The 18,693-nt window shown below is 44.8% G+C and overlaps 2 protein-coding genes across 2 annotated transcripts; one reads left to right on the forward strand and one right to left on the reverse strand.

Moving 5' to 3' along the window:
• Window positions 1-764: 764 nt before the first annotated feature.
• Window positions 765-4,551, reverse strand: LOC141043020 (uncharacterized). Its single transcript, XM_073511936.1, has 4 exons — window positions 4,540-4,551; window positions 3,013-3,735; window positions 2,131-2,221; window positions 765-893 (listed from the first exon to the last, which is right to left on the reverse strand). Exons 1-4 carry the CDS (start codon window positions 4,549-4,551, stop codon window positions 790-792), a joined length of 930 nt encoding a protein of 309 aa, XP_073368037.1. The 3' UTR covers window positions 765-789.
• Window positions 4,552-12,518: 7,967 nt separating this feature from the next.
• Window positions 12,519-18,345, forward strand: LOC109779826 (protein CHLOROPLAST ENHANCING STRESS TOLERANCE, chloroplastic). Its single transcript, XM_020338449.3, has 6 exons — window positions 12,519-12,977; window positions 13,074-13,118; window positions 13,335-13,448; window positions 17,356-17,442; window positions 17,722-17,895; window positions 18,033-18,345. The coding sequence occupies exons 1-6, from the start codon at window positions 12,597-12,599 to the stop codon at window positions 18,120-18,122; spliced, it is 891 nt and encodes a 296-aa protein (XP_020194038.1). The 5' UTR covers window positions 12,519-12,596; the 3' UTR covers window positions 18,123-18,345.
• Window positions 18,346-18,693: the final 348 nt, after the last annotated feature.

The raw sequence follows: 18,693 nt of genomic DNA on the forward strand, positions 1-18,693 counted from the left end.
TCAAGTAGAGGCATACTAGGGACACTTTGTTTTGTGTATGTATTCACACATGTATCAAGTTTCCGGTTAATACAATTCTATCATGAATAATAAACATTTATCATGATATAAGGAAATATAAATAATATCTTTATTATTGCCTCTAGGGCATATTTCCTTCAGTCTCCCACTTGCACTAGAGTCAATAATCTAGTTCACATCGCCATGTCATTTAACACCAATAGTTCACATAGCTATGTGACCAACACCCAAAGGGTTTACTAGAGTCAGTAATCTAGTTCACATCGCCATGTGATTTAACACCAATAGTTCACATCACCATGTGATTAACACCCATAGTTCACATCGCTATGTGACCAAAACCCAAAGGGTTTACTAGAGTCAGTAATCTAGTTCACATCGCCATGTGATTTAACACCAATAGTTCACATCACCATGTGATTAACACCCATAGTTCACATCGCTATGTGACCAACACCCAAAGGGTTTACTAGAGTCAGTAATCTAGTTCACATCTGTAACGCCCACGATGCGGCTATATCTCCCACGTGTCGAGGCACGACTTAGAGGCATAACCGCATTGTGGTCTTGTCGCAAGAAGGGTCATCTTCACACTATCCCATGTAATGAACAAGAATGGGATAAGGAATTGGCTTACAATCGCCACTTCACACAATACATAAATAAAACATACATCATTCAGAGATACACACACAGGTCCGACTACGGAACCAAAAGAAAAGAAGACAACCCAACTGCCAGATCCCTGATCGTCCCAACTGGGCTCCACTACTGATCAAAATGAAAAGAACCAACACAACGGACAAGATCTTCATCGAGCTCCCACTTGAGCTCAGTTGCGTCACCTGCACTGGTCTCATCGGCACCTGCAACTGTTTTGGAAGTAACTGTGAGTCATGAGGACTCAGCAATCTCACACCCGCGAGATCAAGACTATTTAAGCTTATAGGATAGAATGGGGTAGTGAGGTGGAGCTGCAGCAAGCACTAGCATATATGGTGGCTATCATACACAAATAAGAGCGAGAAGAGAAGCAACGGAACGGTCGTGAACTAGCAATGATCAAGAAGTGACCCTGAACTCCTACTTACGTCAAACATAACCCAGAGACCGTGTTCACTTCCCGGACTCCGCCGAGAAGAGACCATCACGGCTACACACGCGGTTGATGTATTGTAATTAAGGTCAAGTGTCAAGTTCTCTACAACCGGACATTAACAAATTCCCATCTGCCTCATAACCACGGGCACGGCTTTCGAAAGATAATACCCTGTAGGGGTGTCCCAACTTAGCCCATCATAAGCTCTCACGGTCAACGAAGGATAAACCTTCTCCCGGAAAGACCCGATCAGTCTCGGAATCCCGGTTTACAAGACATCTCGACAATGGTAAAACAAGACCAACAAAGCCTCCCGAATGTGCCGACAAATCCCGATAGGAGCTGCACATATCTCGTTCTTAGGGCACACCGGATTGTCCAAGCTTCCGATAGGCCAGCCCAGAGTTGCCCCTGGTGGCCACCGGCGACTGACAGTTTGGACCAATACTCAGAGGAGCACTGGCCCGGGGGTTTAAAATAAAGATGACCCTCGGGCTCTAGAAAACCCGGGGGAAAAAGGTATAGGTCGCAAATGGTAAAACCAAGGTTGGGCCTTGCTGGAGGAGTTTTATTCAAGGCGAACTGTCAAGGGGGTCCCATAAATCACCCAACCGCGTAAGGAACGCAAAAATCAAGGAACATAACACCGGTATGACGGAAACTAGGGCGGCAAGAGTGGAACAAAACACCAGGCATAAGGCCGAGCCTTCCACCCTTTACCAAATATATAGATGCATTAATTAAATAAGAGATATTGTGATATCCCACCATAAACATAATCCAACATGGAGCAATCTTCATCTTCACCTGCATCTAGCAATGCTATAAGAGGGGCTGAGCAAAAGCGGTAACATAGCCAAACAACGGTTTGCTAGGAAGGGTGACAAAGGTTAGAGGTTCATGGCAACTTGGGAGGCTTGAAAAGCAAGTGCTAGGTAGCACGGCATAGCAATAGAGCGAACAGCTAGCAAGCAAAGATATAAGTGATTTCGAGGGTATGGTCATCTTGCCTGAGATCCCGCAAGGAAGAAGAACGAGTCCATGAAGAAGACAAACGGACGTAGTCGAACGAATCCTCACAACTCCGGAAAGAAACCGAAGCTAACGAGAGAAGCAACCCGGAAAGAAACAAACAACATAGTAAACAACCACCACATACCCATGGCATGATGCAAAAACAAATATGATGCATGTCCGGTTTAATGAGGCATGGCATGGCAAAGTGCAACAAACAACACTACAAATTAAGTGGAGCTCAATATGCAACGAGTTGCATATTGACGAAACACCACATCAATTATTTAGTTCTCTCTCGTTTATGGACCCAACAATATTAAATGTTTTTAACCATGGCAAGAGGTGAAGCATAAGGAAACTACCTATTTAAGCAAGTTAAATGAGGCCGGAAACAAACAACAACAATTCCGGAAAATCCTCATGTCCATATATTGGGATTGGTACTGTTCTGCCATAAACGCAATTTTAATATTGTTAAACAGCAAAATAAAGTGCACCAAGTTAAACTAGGCATTTTTCTACCCCATTTACATATAAAGTTTATTAAAATCCGAGCTACGGTTATTTAGTTATGAAGTAAATCATTTTAACATATTATTCGAGCAAATTTAATCAAACAACATTTTAAACAATTTTAACATGGGTGAAAATGGCATATTATTAAACTACACAAAATTCTAAGCATTTTACATGTTTAAATCATGTTAATCCGATGCACGGTTTATTAGTTATTAATGCATGAACGTGAGGGGGTTTTCTGTAAACTATGAACTCCTGGATAATGCTAAAATCGCAGCGCAGGGAAAAAAAATAACACGGGCCGCATCTTGCTGGTCCGATAGAGTACAGGAGGGGGTACTGGAGGGGCTTCTCACCCATGGGCTTGGCCCGGTGAGGCAGAGGCGAACTGGGCCGGATCTGGAGAAGGCAAGGGGAGGCTGCTGGCCCAGGCGCGGAGGCCACGCGCGACTGCGGTCAACGGGGTGAGCGGGCGAGCTGTTCGCTTCTGAAGAACAGAAGCAGCAGCAGGCGGGACGAGGCGCTGGCTCAGGCGAGCGAAGCAGAGGCGCTAGACTTGACGGGCGGCGCAGATGGTCTCCGGCGAGGGCACCGGTGGCCGGGGACGGGGTCCAGGCGGCGGGATCCGGCCAGAACGGGCAAGGGCGGTGGAGGTGGCTCCTTGCTGGAGAGGAGGTCGGCGACGCGATGCAGAGGACGCAGGGGAGTCGGGGCGAGAGGAGCAGGGGCGGCCACCGACGAGCACGCGACGACGGATCCGGCCATGGGGCGCCGGACTTGGCCGGAGAAGGGGCGGAGGCGCGCCGGGTTGGGGCGGCAGTGGCTCTGCTCGTTGCAGGGGAAGCAGATGGCAGCGGCAGGGAGTCGGCGGCGGCGAACGAGCACGAGGCAGAGGAGGCAGGCCTGGCGACGAACGAGGTGAGGGGGCGCTCGGGCACCTGCCGCTGGGTCGAGGCTCGAGGAGCTCCTCTCCTTTGGTGCTGGACACGCACGGGAGCCGGGAGGGGAGGCGGCTGGAGGATGAGGAGAGACGAGGGCGACGCCTGGAGCAGCCGCTGGAAGGGCTCCGACGAGGCGAGCTAGGGGGAGGCCTCGGGCGCCATGGCTTTGTTCCTGGGAGGAGGATGAAGAGAGATGCCGAGAGGATTTGGATCATGGTGCGGGCTCTGTTGGTGGGGAAACGAGGGAGGCAGCGGTCGATGGATTGGATGGATCAGGTGGAGAGGTAGTTGGCTCGGGATGGATCCCGAGGAAGATGGTGGCGGCGGAGTGGGAAGGATGGGACAAGCTTCCTAAAGTTTAGGGTTGGACTATTTATATAGGTAGGGGATTAGGGTAGGGGTTTAACGCGATCCGTCCGATCGTAATCGGTCGGTCGATAATGAGTAGGCTAGAGCGTCCAACAAAGAAAACGGGGATGTTTTGTAGATGTTAGGGGATGATCCGGACCCAACAGTAACGAAAGTCCGGTTCGGGTTCGGGACAAATTTCGGACGCGCGCGAGGGGGCGATGCACTGTGCAAAGAGGGACTCCGGTTTAAGCAAGAGGGAAAACGAAGAACGAGGTTGGTCTCGGAAGGGTCAGCGGAAGCAAGGGGGGAACGCGGCCACTACGAGGGGATGCAAGTTTTAAAACATGGCGGCAACGAAGTGCCGATGCAATGCAAATGATGCGATGACGAATGCAACAAACAAATAAAACACAGCTGACTCGCAAAACAAGGAAGGCAGACGGAGCATCGGTCTCGGGGCGTCACAACATCGCCATGTGATTAACACCCAAAGAGTACTAAGGTGTGATCATGTTTTGCTTGTGAGAGAGGTTTAGTCAACGGGTCTGCCACATTCAGATCCATATGTATTTTGCAAATTTCTATGTCTACAATGCTCTGCATGGAGCTACTCTTGGTAAATGCTCCCACTTACAATATGTATCCAGACCGAGACTCAGAGTCATCCAGATCGGTGTCAAAGCTTGCATCAACGTAACTCTTTACGATGAACTCTTTATCACCTCCATAACCGAGAAATATTTCCTTAGTCCTCTAAGTATAATTTTTGACCAATGTGCACTGATCTACTCCTAGATCACTATTGTACTCCCTTGCCAAACTTAGGGCAGGGTATACAATAGGTCTGGTGCACATCATGGCATACTTTATAGAACCTATGGTTGAGGCATAGGGAATGTCTTTCATTCTCTCTCTATCTTCTGCCGTGGTCGGGCTTTGAGTCTTACTCAACTTCACACCTTGCAACACAGGCAACAACTCTTTCTTTGACTGTTCCATTTTGAACTACTTTAAAAACTTGTCAAGGTATGTACTCATTGAAAAAACTTATCAAGCGTCTTGATCTATCTCTATAGATCTTGATGCTCAATATGTAAGCAGCTTCACCGAGTCTTTCTTTGAAAAACTCCTTTCAAACACTCCTTTATGTTTTTCAAAAAATTCTACATCATTTTCGATCAACAATATGTCATTCACGTATACTTATCAGAAATGTTGTAGTGCTCCCACTTACTTTCTTGTAAATACAGGCTTAACCGCAAGTCTGTATAAAACTATATGCTTTATCAACTCATCGAAGCGTATATTCCAACTCCGAGATGCTTGCACCAGTCCATCGATGGATCGTTGGAGCTTGCACATTTTGTTAGCACTTTTAGGATTGAAAAAACCTTTTTTTGCATCATATACAACTCTTCTTTAAGAAATCCATTAAGGAATGCAGTTTTGACATCCATTTGCCAAATTTCATAAAATGTGGCAATTGCTAACATGATTCAGACAGACTTAAGCATCGCTGCGAGTGAGAAAATCTTATCGTAGTCAACACCTTGAACTTGTCGAAAACCTTTTGCGACAATTCGAGCTTTGTAGATAGTAACACTACTATCAGCGTCCGTCTTCCTCTTGAAGATCCATTTATTCTCAATGGCTCGCCGATCATCGGGCAAGTCAATCAAAGTCCATACTTTGTTCTCATACATGGATCCCATCTCAGATTTGATGGCCTTAAGCCATTTCGCGGAATCTGGGCTCATCATCGCTTCCTCATAGTTCGTAGGTTCGTCATGGTCTAGTAACATGACTTCCAGAAAGGATTACCGTACCACTCTGGTGCGGACCATACTCTGGTTGACCTACGAGGTTCGGTAGTAACTTGATCTGAAGTTTCATGATCAGCATCATTAGCTTCCTCATTAATTGGTGTAGGAATCACTGGAACTGATTTCAGTGATGAACTACTTTCTAATTCGAGAGAAGGTACAATTACCTCATCAAGTTCTACATTCCTCCCACTCACTTCTTTCGAAACAAACTTCTTCTCTAGAAAGGATCCATTCTTAGCAACAAATATCTTGCCTTCGGATTTGTGATAGAAGGTGTACCCAACAGTTTCCTTTGGGTATCCTATGAAGACGCATTTCTCCGATTTGGGTTGGGCTTATTAGGTTGAAACTTTTTCACATAAGCATCACAACCCCAAACTTTAAGAAATGATAGCTTAGGTTTCTTGCTAAACCACAGTTCATATGGTGTCGTCTCAACGGATTTAGATGGTGCCCTATTTAACGTGAATGCAGCTGTCTCTAATGCATAACCCCAAAACGATAGTGGTAAATCGGTAAGAGACATCATAAATCGCACCATATCTAATAAAGTAAGGTTACGATGTTCGGACACGCCATTACGCTATGGTGTTCCAGGTGGCGTGAGTTGTGAAACTACTCCACAGTTTTAAATGAAGGCCAAACTCGTAACTCAAATATTTGCCTCCGCGATCAGATCGTAGAAACTTTATTTTCTTGTTACGATGATTTTCCACTTCACTATGATATTCTTTGAACTTTTCAAATGTTTCAGACTTATGTTTCATCAAGTAGATATACCCATATCTACTCAAATCATCTGTGAAGGTCAGAAAATAACGATACCCACCGCGAGCCTCAACACTCATTGGACCATATACATCAGTATGTATTATTTCCAACAAGTCAGTTGCTCGCTCCATTGTTCCGGAGAACGGAGTCTTAGTCATCTTGCCCATGAGGCATGGTTCGCAAGCATCAAGTGATTCATAATCAAGTGATTCCAAAAGCCCATCAACATGGAGTTTCTTCATGCGCTTTACACCAATATGACCTAAACGGCAGTGCCACAAGTATGTTGCACTATCATTATCAACTTGGATCTTCTGGCATCAATATTATGTGTATCACTACGATCGATATTCAATAAACCATTTATATTAAGTGTATGACCATAGAAGGTTTTACTCATGTAAACAGAACAACAATTATTCTTTGACTTAAATGAATAAATGTATTGCAATAAACATGATCCAATCATATTCATGCTCAAGGCAAACACCAAATAACATTTATTTTAGGTTCAACACTGATACCGAAGGTAAAGGGAGTGTGCGATGGTGATCTTATCAACCTTGGAATCGCTTCCAACACATATCATCACCTCGCCCTTAACTAGTCTCTGTTTATTTTGTAACTCCCTTTCGAGTTACTAATCATAGCAACTGAACCAGTATCAAATACCCAGGGGCTACTATGAATACTAGTAAAGTACACATCAATAACATGTATATCATATATACTTTTGTTCACTTTGCCATCCTTCTTATCCGCCAAGTATTTGGGGCAGTTCCGCTTCTAGTAACCATTTCCTTTGCAGTAGAAGCACTCAGCTTCAGGCTTGGGTCTAGCTTTGGGCTTCTTCATGGGAGTGGCAACTTTCTTGTCATTCCTTTTGAAGTTTCCCTTTCTTTCCCTTGCCCTTTATCTTGAAACTAGTGGTCTTGTTAACCATCAACACTTGATGCTTTTTCTTGATTTCTACCTTCGCCGATTTCAGCATCGCGAAGAGCTTGGGAATTGTTTCCGTTATCCCTTGCATATTATAGTTCATCACGAAGTTCTAGTAACTTGGTGATAGTGACTAGAGAACTCTGTCAATCACTATCTTATCAGGAAGATTAACTCCCACTTGATTCAAGAGATTGTAGTACTCAGACATTTTGAGCACATGCTCACTGGTTGAGCTATTCTCCTCCATCTTGTAGGCAAAGTACTTGTCAGAGGTCTCATACCTCTCGACTTGGGCATGAGTCTGAAATACCAATTTCAGCTCTTGGAACATCTCATATGCTCCGTGACATTTCAAAACATTTTTGAAGTCCCGGTTCTAAGCCGTAAAGCATGGTGCACAAAACTATCAAGTAGTCATCATACCGAGCTTGTCAAACGTTCATAACGTCTGCATCTGCTCCTGCAATAGTTCTGTCACCTAGCGGTGCATCAAGGACTTAATTCTTCTGTGCAGCAATAAGGATAATCCTTAGATCACGGACCTAGTCCGCATCATTGCTACTATCAACTTTCAACTTAGTTTTCTCTAGGAACATATCATAAATAAAACGGGGAAGCTATACGCGAGCAATTGATCTACAACATAGATATGCAAATACTATCAGACTAAGTTCATGATAAATTTAAGTTCAATTAATCATATTACTTAAGAACTCCCACTTAGATAGACATCCCTGTAGTCATCTAAATGATCATGTGATCCATATCAACTAAACCATGTCCCATCACGTGAGATGGAGTAGCTTTCAATGGTGAACATCACTATGTTGATCATATCTACTATATGATTCACGTTCGACCTTTCGGTCTCAGTGTTCCGAGGCCATATCTGCATATGCTAGGCTCGTCAAGTTTAACCCGAGTATTCTGCATGTGCAAAACTGGCTTGCACCCGTTGTATGTGAACGTAGAGCTTATCACACCCGATCATCACGTGGTGTCTCAGCACGAAGAACTGTCGCAACGGTGCATACTCAGGGAGAACACTTATACCTTGAAATTTTAGTAAGGGATCATCTCATAATGCTACCGTCATACTAAGCAAAATAAGATGCATAAAAGATAAACATCACATGCAATCAAAATAGGTGACATGATATGGCCATCATCATCTTGCGCTTTTGATCTCCATCTCCAAAGTACTGTCATGATCTCCATCGTCACCGACATGACACCATGATCTCCATCATCTTGATCTTTATCAATGTGTCGTCACATGGTCGTCTCGCCAACTATTGGTTCTGCAACCATTGCTATCGCATGGCGATAAAGTAAAGCAATTATATGGCGCTTGTATCTTATGCAATAAAGATACAACCATAAGGCTCCTGCCAGTTGCCGATAACTTTAACAAAACATGATCATCCCATACAACAATTTATATCTCATCACGTCTTGACCATATCACATCACAACATACCCTGCAAAAACAAGTTAGGCGTCCTCTACATTGTTGTTGCAAGTTTTACGTGGCTGCTACGGGTTTTGCAAGAACCGTTCTTACCTACGCATCAAAACCACAATGAGTTTTCGTCAAGTGTGCTGTTTTAACCTTCAACAAGGACCGGGCGTAGTCAAACTCGATTCAACTAAAGTTGGAGAAACTGACACCTGCTAGCCACCTGTGTGCAAAGCACGTCGGTAGAACCAGTCTCATGAACGCGGTCAGGTAATGTCTGTCTGGGCCGCTTCGTCCAACAATACCGCCGAATCAAAGTAAGACGTTGCTGGTAAGCAGTATGACTATTATCGCCCACAACTCTTTGTGTTCTACTCGTGCATATAACATCTATGCATAGACCTGGCTCTGATACCACTGTTGGGGAACACAGTAATCTCAAAAATTTCCTACGATCACGCAAGATCTATCTAGGTGATGCATAGCAACGAGCGGGGAGAGTGTCCACGTACCCTCGTAGACCGAAAGCGGAAGCTTTATATCAACGCGGTTGATGTAGTCGTATGTTTTCACGATCCGACCGATCCTATCACCGAACGTACGGCACCTCCGTGTTCAGCACACGGTCAGCTCGATGACGTCCCTCATACTCTTGATCCAGTTGAGGCCGAGGGAGAGTTACGTCAGCACGACAGCGTGGTGACGGTGATGATGAAGCTACCGGCGCAGGGCTTCACCTAAGCACTACGACGATATGACCGAGGTGGGTAACTGTGAAGGAGGGCACCGCACATGCTTAAGAGATTGTCTGTTGTCCTTTGGGGTGCCCCATTGTCCACGTATATAAAGGAGGGAGGAGGAGGAGGCTGTCCTAGGAAGGGCGCGCCTATAGGGGGAGTCCAACTAGGAGTCCTCTTCCTTTTCCAAGAGAGGAGAGGGGGAAGGAGTAGGAGAGGGAGAAGGAAAGAGAGAGGGGCGCCACCCCCTCCCTAGTCCAATTCGGACTTGCCATGGGGGGGGGCGCAGCCACCCCTTGAGGCCCTTCTCTCCTTTCCCGTATGGCCCATTAAGGCCCAATACTTCCCCCGGCGAATTCCCGTAACTCTTCAGTACTCCGAAAAATACCCGAATCACTCAGGACCTTTCCGATGTCCGAATATAGCCTTCCAATATATCGATCTACGTTTCGACCATTTCGAGACTCCTCGTCATGTCCGTGATCTCATCCGGGACTCCAAAGAAACTTCGGTACATTAAATCACATAACTCATAATACAAATTATCATCAAACGTTAAGCGTGTGGACCCTACGGGTTCGAGAACTATGTATACATGACCGAGACACATCTCCAGTCAATAACCAATAACGGAACCTGGATGCTCATATTGGCTCCTACATATTTTACGAAGATCTTTATCGGTCAAACCGCATAACAACATACGTTGTTCCCTTTGTCATCGATATGTTACTTGCCAGAGATTCGATCGTCGGTATCATCATACCTAGTTCAATCTCGTTACCGGCAAGTCTCTTTACTTGTTCCGTAATGCATGATCCCGTAACTAACTCATTAGTCACATTGCTTGCAAGGCTTATAGTGATGTGCATTACCGAGAGGGCCCAAAGATACCTCTCCGATACACAGAGTGACAAATTCTAATCTCGATCTATGCCAAATCAACAAACACCATCGAAGACACCTGTAGAGCATCTTTATAATCACCCAGTTACGTTGTGACGTTTGATAGCACACTAAGTGTTCCTCCGGTATTCGGGAGTTGCATAATCTCATAGTCAAAGGAACATGTATAAGTCATGAAGAAGCAATAGCAATAAACTAAACGATCATTATGCTAAGCTAACGGATGGGTCTTGTCCATCACATCATTCTCTGATGATGTGATCCCGTTTATCAAATGACAACACATGTCTATGGCTAGGAAACTTAACCATCTTTGATTAATGAGCTAGTCAAGTAGAGGCATACTAGGGACACTTTGTTTTGTCTATGTATTCACACATGTATCAAGTTTCCGGTTAATACAATTCTAGCATGAATAATAAACATTTATCATGATATAAGGAAATATAAATAACATATTTATTATTGCCTCTAGGGCATATTTCCTTCACTGGGCATAACGGTTGGATTCGGGGGTGCCTATTTAAGGGGGCCTTCTTCCCCAATGGACCTTATCCTTTGAGCTCGCATTTGCCCCCCATTGTTGACCTTCTTCGAGCTTGTTATCTCTCCATCCGTTCATGGATTCTTGCTAGTTTTTGGGAAAAGAGAGAGGAGATCTAGATCTACGTTTCCACTGATCACTTTCTCCTCTATGTGAGGGGAACCCCTTGGATCTAGATCTTGGAGTTCTTCGTGGTCTCTTCTTCGTTCTTCCTCTCATTTTCCTCCCTAGCATTAGTTGCTTTGGTGGGATTTGGGAGAGAAGGACTTGGGAACTCCGTGTGCCCTTGCCATTGCATTTGGTGCATCGGTTTGAGTTCTCCACGGTGATACGTGGAAGTGAAGTTGAGAAGCTTGTTACTCTTGGGTGTTTGGGCACCCTAGAGCTTGTTCCTCTTGGGTGCCTTGGTGCCCTAGACGGTTGGTGGTGTTCGGAGCTCAATCATTATGGTGTAAAGCTCCAGGAAAGCTTCGGGGTCTCCAATTAGGTTGTGGAGATCGCCCCGAGCAATTTGATGGGTTCCGGTTGCCCCATGGGTTGCCAAAGTACGGGTTCGGTGACCACCCCCAAGGGTTGCCATTTGTACGGGTTCGGTGACCGCCCTCAAGGGTCCCTTAGTGGAATCACGGCATCTTGCATTATGTGAGGGCGTGAGGAGATTACGGTGGCTCTAGTGGCTTCTTGGGGAGCATTAGTGAATTCACCGTACTAGAAGCCCTGACACACGAGATTAATACACCAAGCGTCAGTTACGCCGACCATGACAAGCATGCCGTTAGGACATGTGTAATATGAGGTCTAATTTCGAAGCTCTCGTCGTGGGGAACACACCGGTGAAAATGGTTTTGTAATTTGGACGCACGGTTCACAAAGTATTTTCATTAAAAAAATGGATCTCACAAAAAAATACAACCCTCTCCATACGTCTCAAACTAGTGAAAAAACTGATCAAAACTTCGTGATGGCAATAGGTGACACACATGCACCGTGCCAATTGTCACCACATGAGAAATTTGGACGTAAGCCTTTAACATTTTTAAGGAGCAGTACTCCTTTAATAACTTGTTTTTGAGAGGGGCGGTTTGATGATTATAGTTTCTTTTTTGCACATTTAATAACTAGTGATTATCTTTATTTTTAGAAGAAATAACTAGTTTTTTTTGACGGGAAATAACTAGTTTTCTTTTAAGCTAAGAAGAAATAACATTTTTTTTGAGAATCAGAAGAAATAACTAGTGATTTAATCGCCAAGTTGTTCGGACCGAGACCCGAATACCATTTTAGGCCTAGACAGCCCAGATCTTCTTATTCAGAACTACATTAAGCCGGCCCGCTAACTACAGTCCTGCTTTTCGGGGCCCGCCAGAAAATCAACACCGCGTCATGTCCCAAACCGTGCGGCCGCGAGCCGAGATGCCCCGACCCGAAAGAGATAAGCCGCCACCGCCGCTGGCCGGAGCCAAATGGCGCTGCTATCGCCACCCTCCGCTCCGCCCCTGCTCACACCAGCTCGCCACCGCCTCGCCTCTCCCCATCTCCTCGCCATCCCGGCGTCACCGAGCTCTCTCCTCTCCCTCCCCCACCACCACCACAGCCTCCTCCTCCCCTGCGCTGCCAACGCCTGGCCGCCCCGCCGGCACCGTCGCCGCGGCATAGCCGCGTCGCTCGGGCAGGAAGAGCCTGGAGTCTCCGACGCCCCCATCACCTCCGAAGGAGAGTTCGGAGAGGGCGACTCCGAGCTGCCGATTAACTTCGATGCAGAGGCAGGCGCGGTCGCGGTTTCCGCCGAGCCGCCGGCGGACGCCAGCCTCGAGGACCTGGAGAACATCCGAGAGATCAAAAGGGTCCGTCCGGCGTGTCTAGCCTCTTCTTTTTCTCCTGGGTTGCATTATCGGGATGAGTTCTTATTTACTTGGTATATTGGTTGGATGTGATATCAGGTGCTGGAGCTTCTTCAGAAGAACAGGGATATGACCTTCGGCGAGGTATGCGATTTTCACTGCTACTTAATTTTCTGTGGATACTGGAACGAACTGCGTCGATTGTTTCCGTCTCAGTATAATAGCCACATTTTGAGGGATGTCCACTAGGCTTGGAGTTTGCATGCTGTTTAGCTCTCGTTGCTGAACCTTGGAGTTTGCACGTTTGTATTTGCGGATGAGAACTTAGAATATTTTGTTTTGTTTCATGTTGCATCGCAGGTTAAGTTAACTATCATGATTGAGGACCCTAGAGATGTAGAAAGGAAGAGACTGCTAGGCATAGAGGATCCTGACGAACTTACCAGGGATGATTTAGCTGATGCTTTGGTTGAGGTAAATTACTCTGCCCTGCGACGTGCACCTCGCAGACATGTAAAAGTTAATATTCGTTTTTCCTTTTCCTTTTGTGAATTGTTGCTCGGCGACCAACATTTCATCCATCTATAATGACCTGATGAATATCCGGATATTTTGTTGTCTATACAACAACAACAACAACAAAGCCTTTATTCCCAAACAAGTTGGGGTAGGCTAGAGGTGAAACCCATAAGATCTCGCAACCAACTCATGGCTCTGGCACATGGATAGCAAGCTTCCACGCACCCCTGTCCATAGCTAGCTCTTTGGTGATACTCCAATCCTTCAGGTCTCTCTTAACGGACTCCTCCCATGTCAAATTCGGTCTACCCCGCCCTCTCTTGACATTCTCCACACGCTTTAGCCGTCCGCTATGCACTGGAGCTTCTGGAGGCCTGCGCTGAATATGCCCAAACCATCTCAGACGATGTTGGACAAGCTTCTCTTCAATTGGTGCTACCCCAACTCTATCTCGTATATCATCATTGCGGACTTGATCCTTCCTCGTGTGGCCACACATCCATCTCAATATACGCATCTCCGCCACACCTAACTGTTGAACATGTCGCCTTTTAGTCGGCCAACACTCAGCGCCATACAACATTGCGGGTCGAACCGCCGTCCTATAGAACTTGCCTTTTAGCTTTTGTGGCACTCTCTTGTCACAGAGAATGCCAGAAGCTTGCATTTAAAATGCCAACTAAAAAGGCTATGCTACCTGCACACTGCTATTATTTGATATTCTAATGATAGTGCACAACAGTAAGCCTAGGCATGCCCTTTCCAGTTGTAACATAAGAAATTGTGTTCCCTGGTAAATATCTTTTGTTTATTCCACTTTCTACCTGCTATGACATTATGATTATTTGTTTGCAACCAAATACACTGTCTCTGTCACCATATTTACAATTTGATACCCTGAGGTTATCCCCTTAATGCTTATTCATGAATTACTACTTTCAAAAGATGACAATTCATGTCAAATTTATATTGGACATGAATCCACAAGTAAGCTGCTTGATAAATACTGGCATATGGTTTCTGTTCTCACTCTTGAAATTCAGACATTGCAACATAACATCTTTCTGGACGTTGAACAGCTTGCTATGGTAGTTCTTTATGATGGGTCTCAATAAAAGGCCTCATTAGTTAAAGTTCTAGTCTAATAGCTTCGGCATGCATCATTAGCACTGTTAATGTTACGAACCTTGATTCGCAACAGGATAACTACTGTTCTGAAGATACCCGACGGCAAGGCTAGGGGGATTGGCTAGACATAGGTTGAGATGAGAGAATAATTTGACTGTTCTTTGTCTCCATAGATACATGAAACCAGTGGCGAATCTGGGATGAAAGTAGAGGGTAGGCTCAAAAAATCAAGTTCCTAAGCCTAATTAGCAAATGCATTGCAATTATTGCATGTAAAACATCTCACTATAATTGTGAAGTGGTATGTTTAGCTTTTTTTTTGAGGGATAAGTGGTATGTTTAGCTGAAATAAGATTTTGGAGGGTAGGCTTAAGCCTATTGAAGCCCCCCTAGTAGACTCGCTACTGCATGAAACCCTTTTATAGTGAATGTCTTGGACCTTGACCTCTTTTAATATGATTATTCCTATTTGACCTTTTCTTATACAATTGAACTCTTTTGTAATCCTATACTTTGCTAAATGACTCTCCTCTTTTCTGTTTACGTTCTGCCGCATGTCCTTGACAAACACGTGACCATCTCCTTCTGCGGTACGACCACCCTAGTCTTCTTCCTGACCAGCCGCGACCAGGTCGCCACTGCCTTGGTGCAACATACTAGTGTCAACAACACTACACCCCTCCCGGATAAGCGGCTTGTCCTCAAGGTTGCGGCTAGTGGCACATTCTTGCCATTGTTCTGTACTTTTGGGATTGCTTGTATGAACCTGGGTGATATACCCACTATTGAACCGTTGGTGGTTTCGTCAGGTGCATCAAGTAAAAGCATATCTGCAAATTAGGGTTTTCCGTGAATTGCCTTGCTGGTAGTGCCTTCTGCTGTACCATAGCTGCTGCTTTTATTGCTTCCATCCTGCTGCACACATCGAAGTAAACTCATGGCACTTAAAAGACTGAGGTATGCTAGGCAAATAAATTGAGCAAGAAATCCGTACAGGACTGGTCTTGTGTTGCAGTTTAACACATCCTTTTTTGCAGTTCCTGCATATAGCCTTGTGTTCATATAGAAATTGAATTCTCCTTCCTTCTCTGTTTGGACTCCTTGTATGCAAATTAACCTTTCCAATTCAGTCTCCCCGATGCAGACAGTTGCAAGTAAGCAAGCCATACAATAACATGGAAATAGCACAATCCGGTTAACTTTTTGTTGATGGCCTTTTGTTTTTCCAATCATACTTGAGAACCAACTCAACTTCCCTACTTTCACTTGGGCACTGTGAGCCGAACTCTTCATGGCCTAATCCATCTCCTTACTCCCATGCAAATCCATGCTGAAGTACATCTGCTGATCTGCCATTGGCTGGTCTATGCTCACAATCTTATGCATTGGTATCAACACTTCAGATTCATGCTGGAAAATTGTCCTGCTCTATGCCAATTGTTTTTCTGATTGTTCTCAGCTGCGTGAGCACCGCTGCCGCCAATTTCATGCATGCACTGAAACCTGCGCAGGGAGTTTCATCTTTTTCCTGGACATGGACTTGATGGATCCTAGTTCTGCCACATGAAACTCCATCTCCTAACTCATTTGAACATGTTGCTCTTCTCCAAGACATGCATGTGGACCATGGCTTTGGGACAACGACATGCTTGCAAGTTGCAACGCATGCACATCTGCTTGATGTTCTCCTGCTGCTGGACGGACTGAACATCATGAGCATCATGGGCCAAATAGTCTGCTCTACCTCTGTGCTCATCGCCGCCGCTTGTTCTTTAAGCGATGACACTTACAACTCCTCCAGTCCCGATGGCAGGGGAGGCGTCTGCGCAACAGCTGCTTCTTGTTGAGCGGTCGCTGCCACTGCTTGTGGTGTCGCCCCTGCCAACTTTGTTACACCTAATGTGCTCAAGAACACAGAGTAACTTGATACCAAGTTGACAGCAGCCATCATAGATGTTGTAACCTTGTAGACTAAGCTCGTGTTGCATGGTGGTACAAACCATATTTGACAAAGGCCACGACTGGTGAATTTCTTTGATCAATGTTGTTTACTCTTCCATAAGGATCAGGAACTCGATGAAGCACACTCACTGTGATAGGGTAGATAATATGATGAATCGTGACACGGTATATCCTTTGTGACATTTTCTTGGCAGCAAAAGCAAAACCCATGCTGGACGACTCTGATATCAAATGCTGCGAACCTTGATTCACAACGGGTAACTGCCATGCTGGAGATAGCCAGACGGCATGACTATGGGGGATTGGGTTAGACATGGGTTGAGATGAGAGAATAACTTGAGAGTCTCCCAAACATATATACATGACATCCTTATATAGTGGATGTCTAGGACCTTGATCTCTCTTAATACGATTAGATTTATTAGGCCTTTTCTTATACAATTGACATCGTCCAAATCCTATACTTACATAAAGGACTCTCTTCCTTTCTATTTACTTGCTGCCGCTAAACCTTGGCAAACACATGGCCATCTGCTGCTGCAATACAACCACCCTGATTTTCTTGCCGACCCGACGGCGGCAACCAAATTGCCACTGCCTTGATGTAATGTACTAACATCCACAACTGATAAGTGATAAGTGATAACCAGCTACCTTCAGAGCACATGATAAGAAACATGAATTGCATTTTGATGCCATCTAGTTGATGATGGATAACATTTATATTACCCTGCAAACAGATCAGACACTGATATGCCTTGCCTACTTATAGGTTAATGAAGGACGAATTCCAGAGAATCGTGATACTCTTAGGTTGCTTGCCAAGGAGATGGCAGAATGGCCCGATGTTGATGTAAAGGTAACACTGATAATACAATTTCTACTTCCTAGCAATGGTTACCACAATTCTTTCCCCATGACTACCATGGCTGTAGTTTTTGACTATGCAAATCCTTGTTGGTTTGACCGATAGCACTTGTTTCCTTCAGTTTATGTAGTTTGGCCAGCTTTCACTGTTTTTTGGGTATTACGGGGCCAGTTCCACTGTTATGCTCGTCCCATTTTGTGTGTATTTCTGTACAAAATCTTAACAGAACTACGTTTTAACCCGACTTTCATTTTGTAATTCTGTGTGCAGATAGAAAGTCAAAAGGGCAAGGGTTTCTTTGGCAGATCTGTCTATGCAAAGGCCACAGATACTGGCATTGATCCTGTGGCAGCTGCTAAAAGACTCAACATTGACTGGGATTCTGCCGCTGATATAGATGAAGCAGAGGATGAGGATGATGAAGATGAAGTTCCATCAGCAGTGGTAAGGTGTTGTCTTCAGTATATTCCATAAATTTGTTGTGGATGTAAAACAGTCGAAAGCATTTCATTTAATTGCACATGGCTTGATTTCGTTTTATCACCACTTTCAGCTATGTATAATTTTATTCTGCTCTGCAGGGATACGGTGCTCTGTATCTGTTGACGGCTTTCCCTGTCATTATTGGAATATCGGTCGTGCTGATCCTTTTCTACAACTCTCTACAGTAGTGCACCTTTGCTTCTCGAGAAGATGCTGCCTTTTTCTTGTAAAGCCAAGTTACAACGCCGCTGAATGAGCACCCCTTTCTTAGTCTCATAGTAAAATAGTTTCTGCAATGGTATGACAACATTGTAAAGCTCTGAGGTTGTACACCACACAAGAAGGAAAAGGTCTTGAAATATTGGCTTTTTCTAGGGAAACTGAAAGCTGATTATTCTGCGGTTTTCTTTACGTTACAGTCTCTTCCATATCTCGCTGTGAAGTCACAAGGGCTGTAAGCCACCCATTGCTCAACATTTCTGTGGGTTTGTACGGTGGCTCTCTCGCTTCCCTGTTTGTTATGCTTACTTTTAGTCTACTATTGTTTTCTGACGTCCATGAGACCATAATGTAAGTAAGTTAAACTGCTACGGTATGCTGTACATGTAGTTATGCTTTCCTTCAAATAGATAGAATGTACTATATGTTGTGATTTTCTCTGGTGAAAACGGCTGAACCGGCAAAGCTTTTCTTGAAGAGCGTATTTGAATCCTGGGAACTTTCTTCCCACAAAAATAAATAGGAGTAAATAAATCATGT

Source organism: Aegilops tauschii, chromosome 3 (genome assembly GCF_002575655.3).
Source record: "Aegilops tauschii subsp. strangulata cultivar AL8/78 chromosome 3, Aet v6.0, whole genome shotgun sequence".
NCBI classification, from domain to species: Eukaryota; Viridiplantae; Streptophyta; class Magnoliopsida; order Poales; family Poaceae; genus Aegilops; species Aegilops tauschii.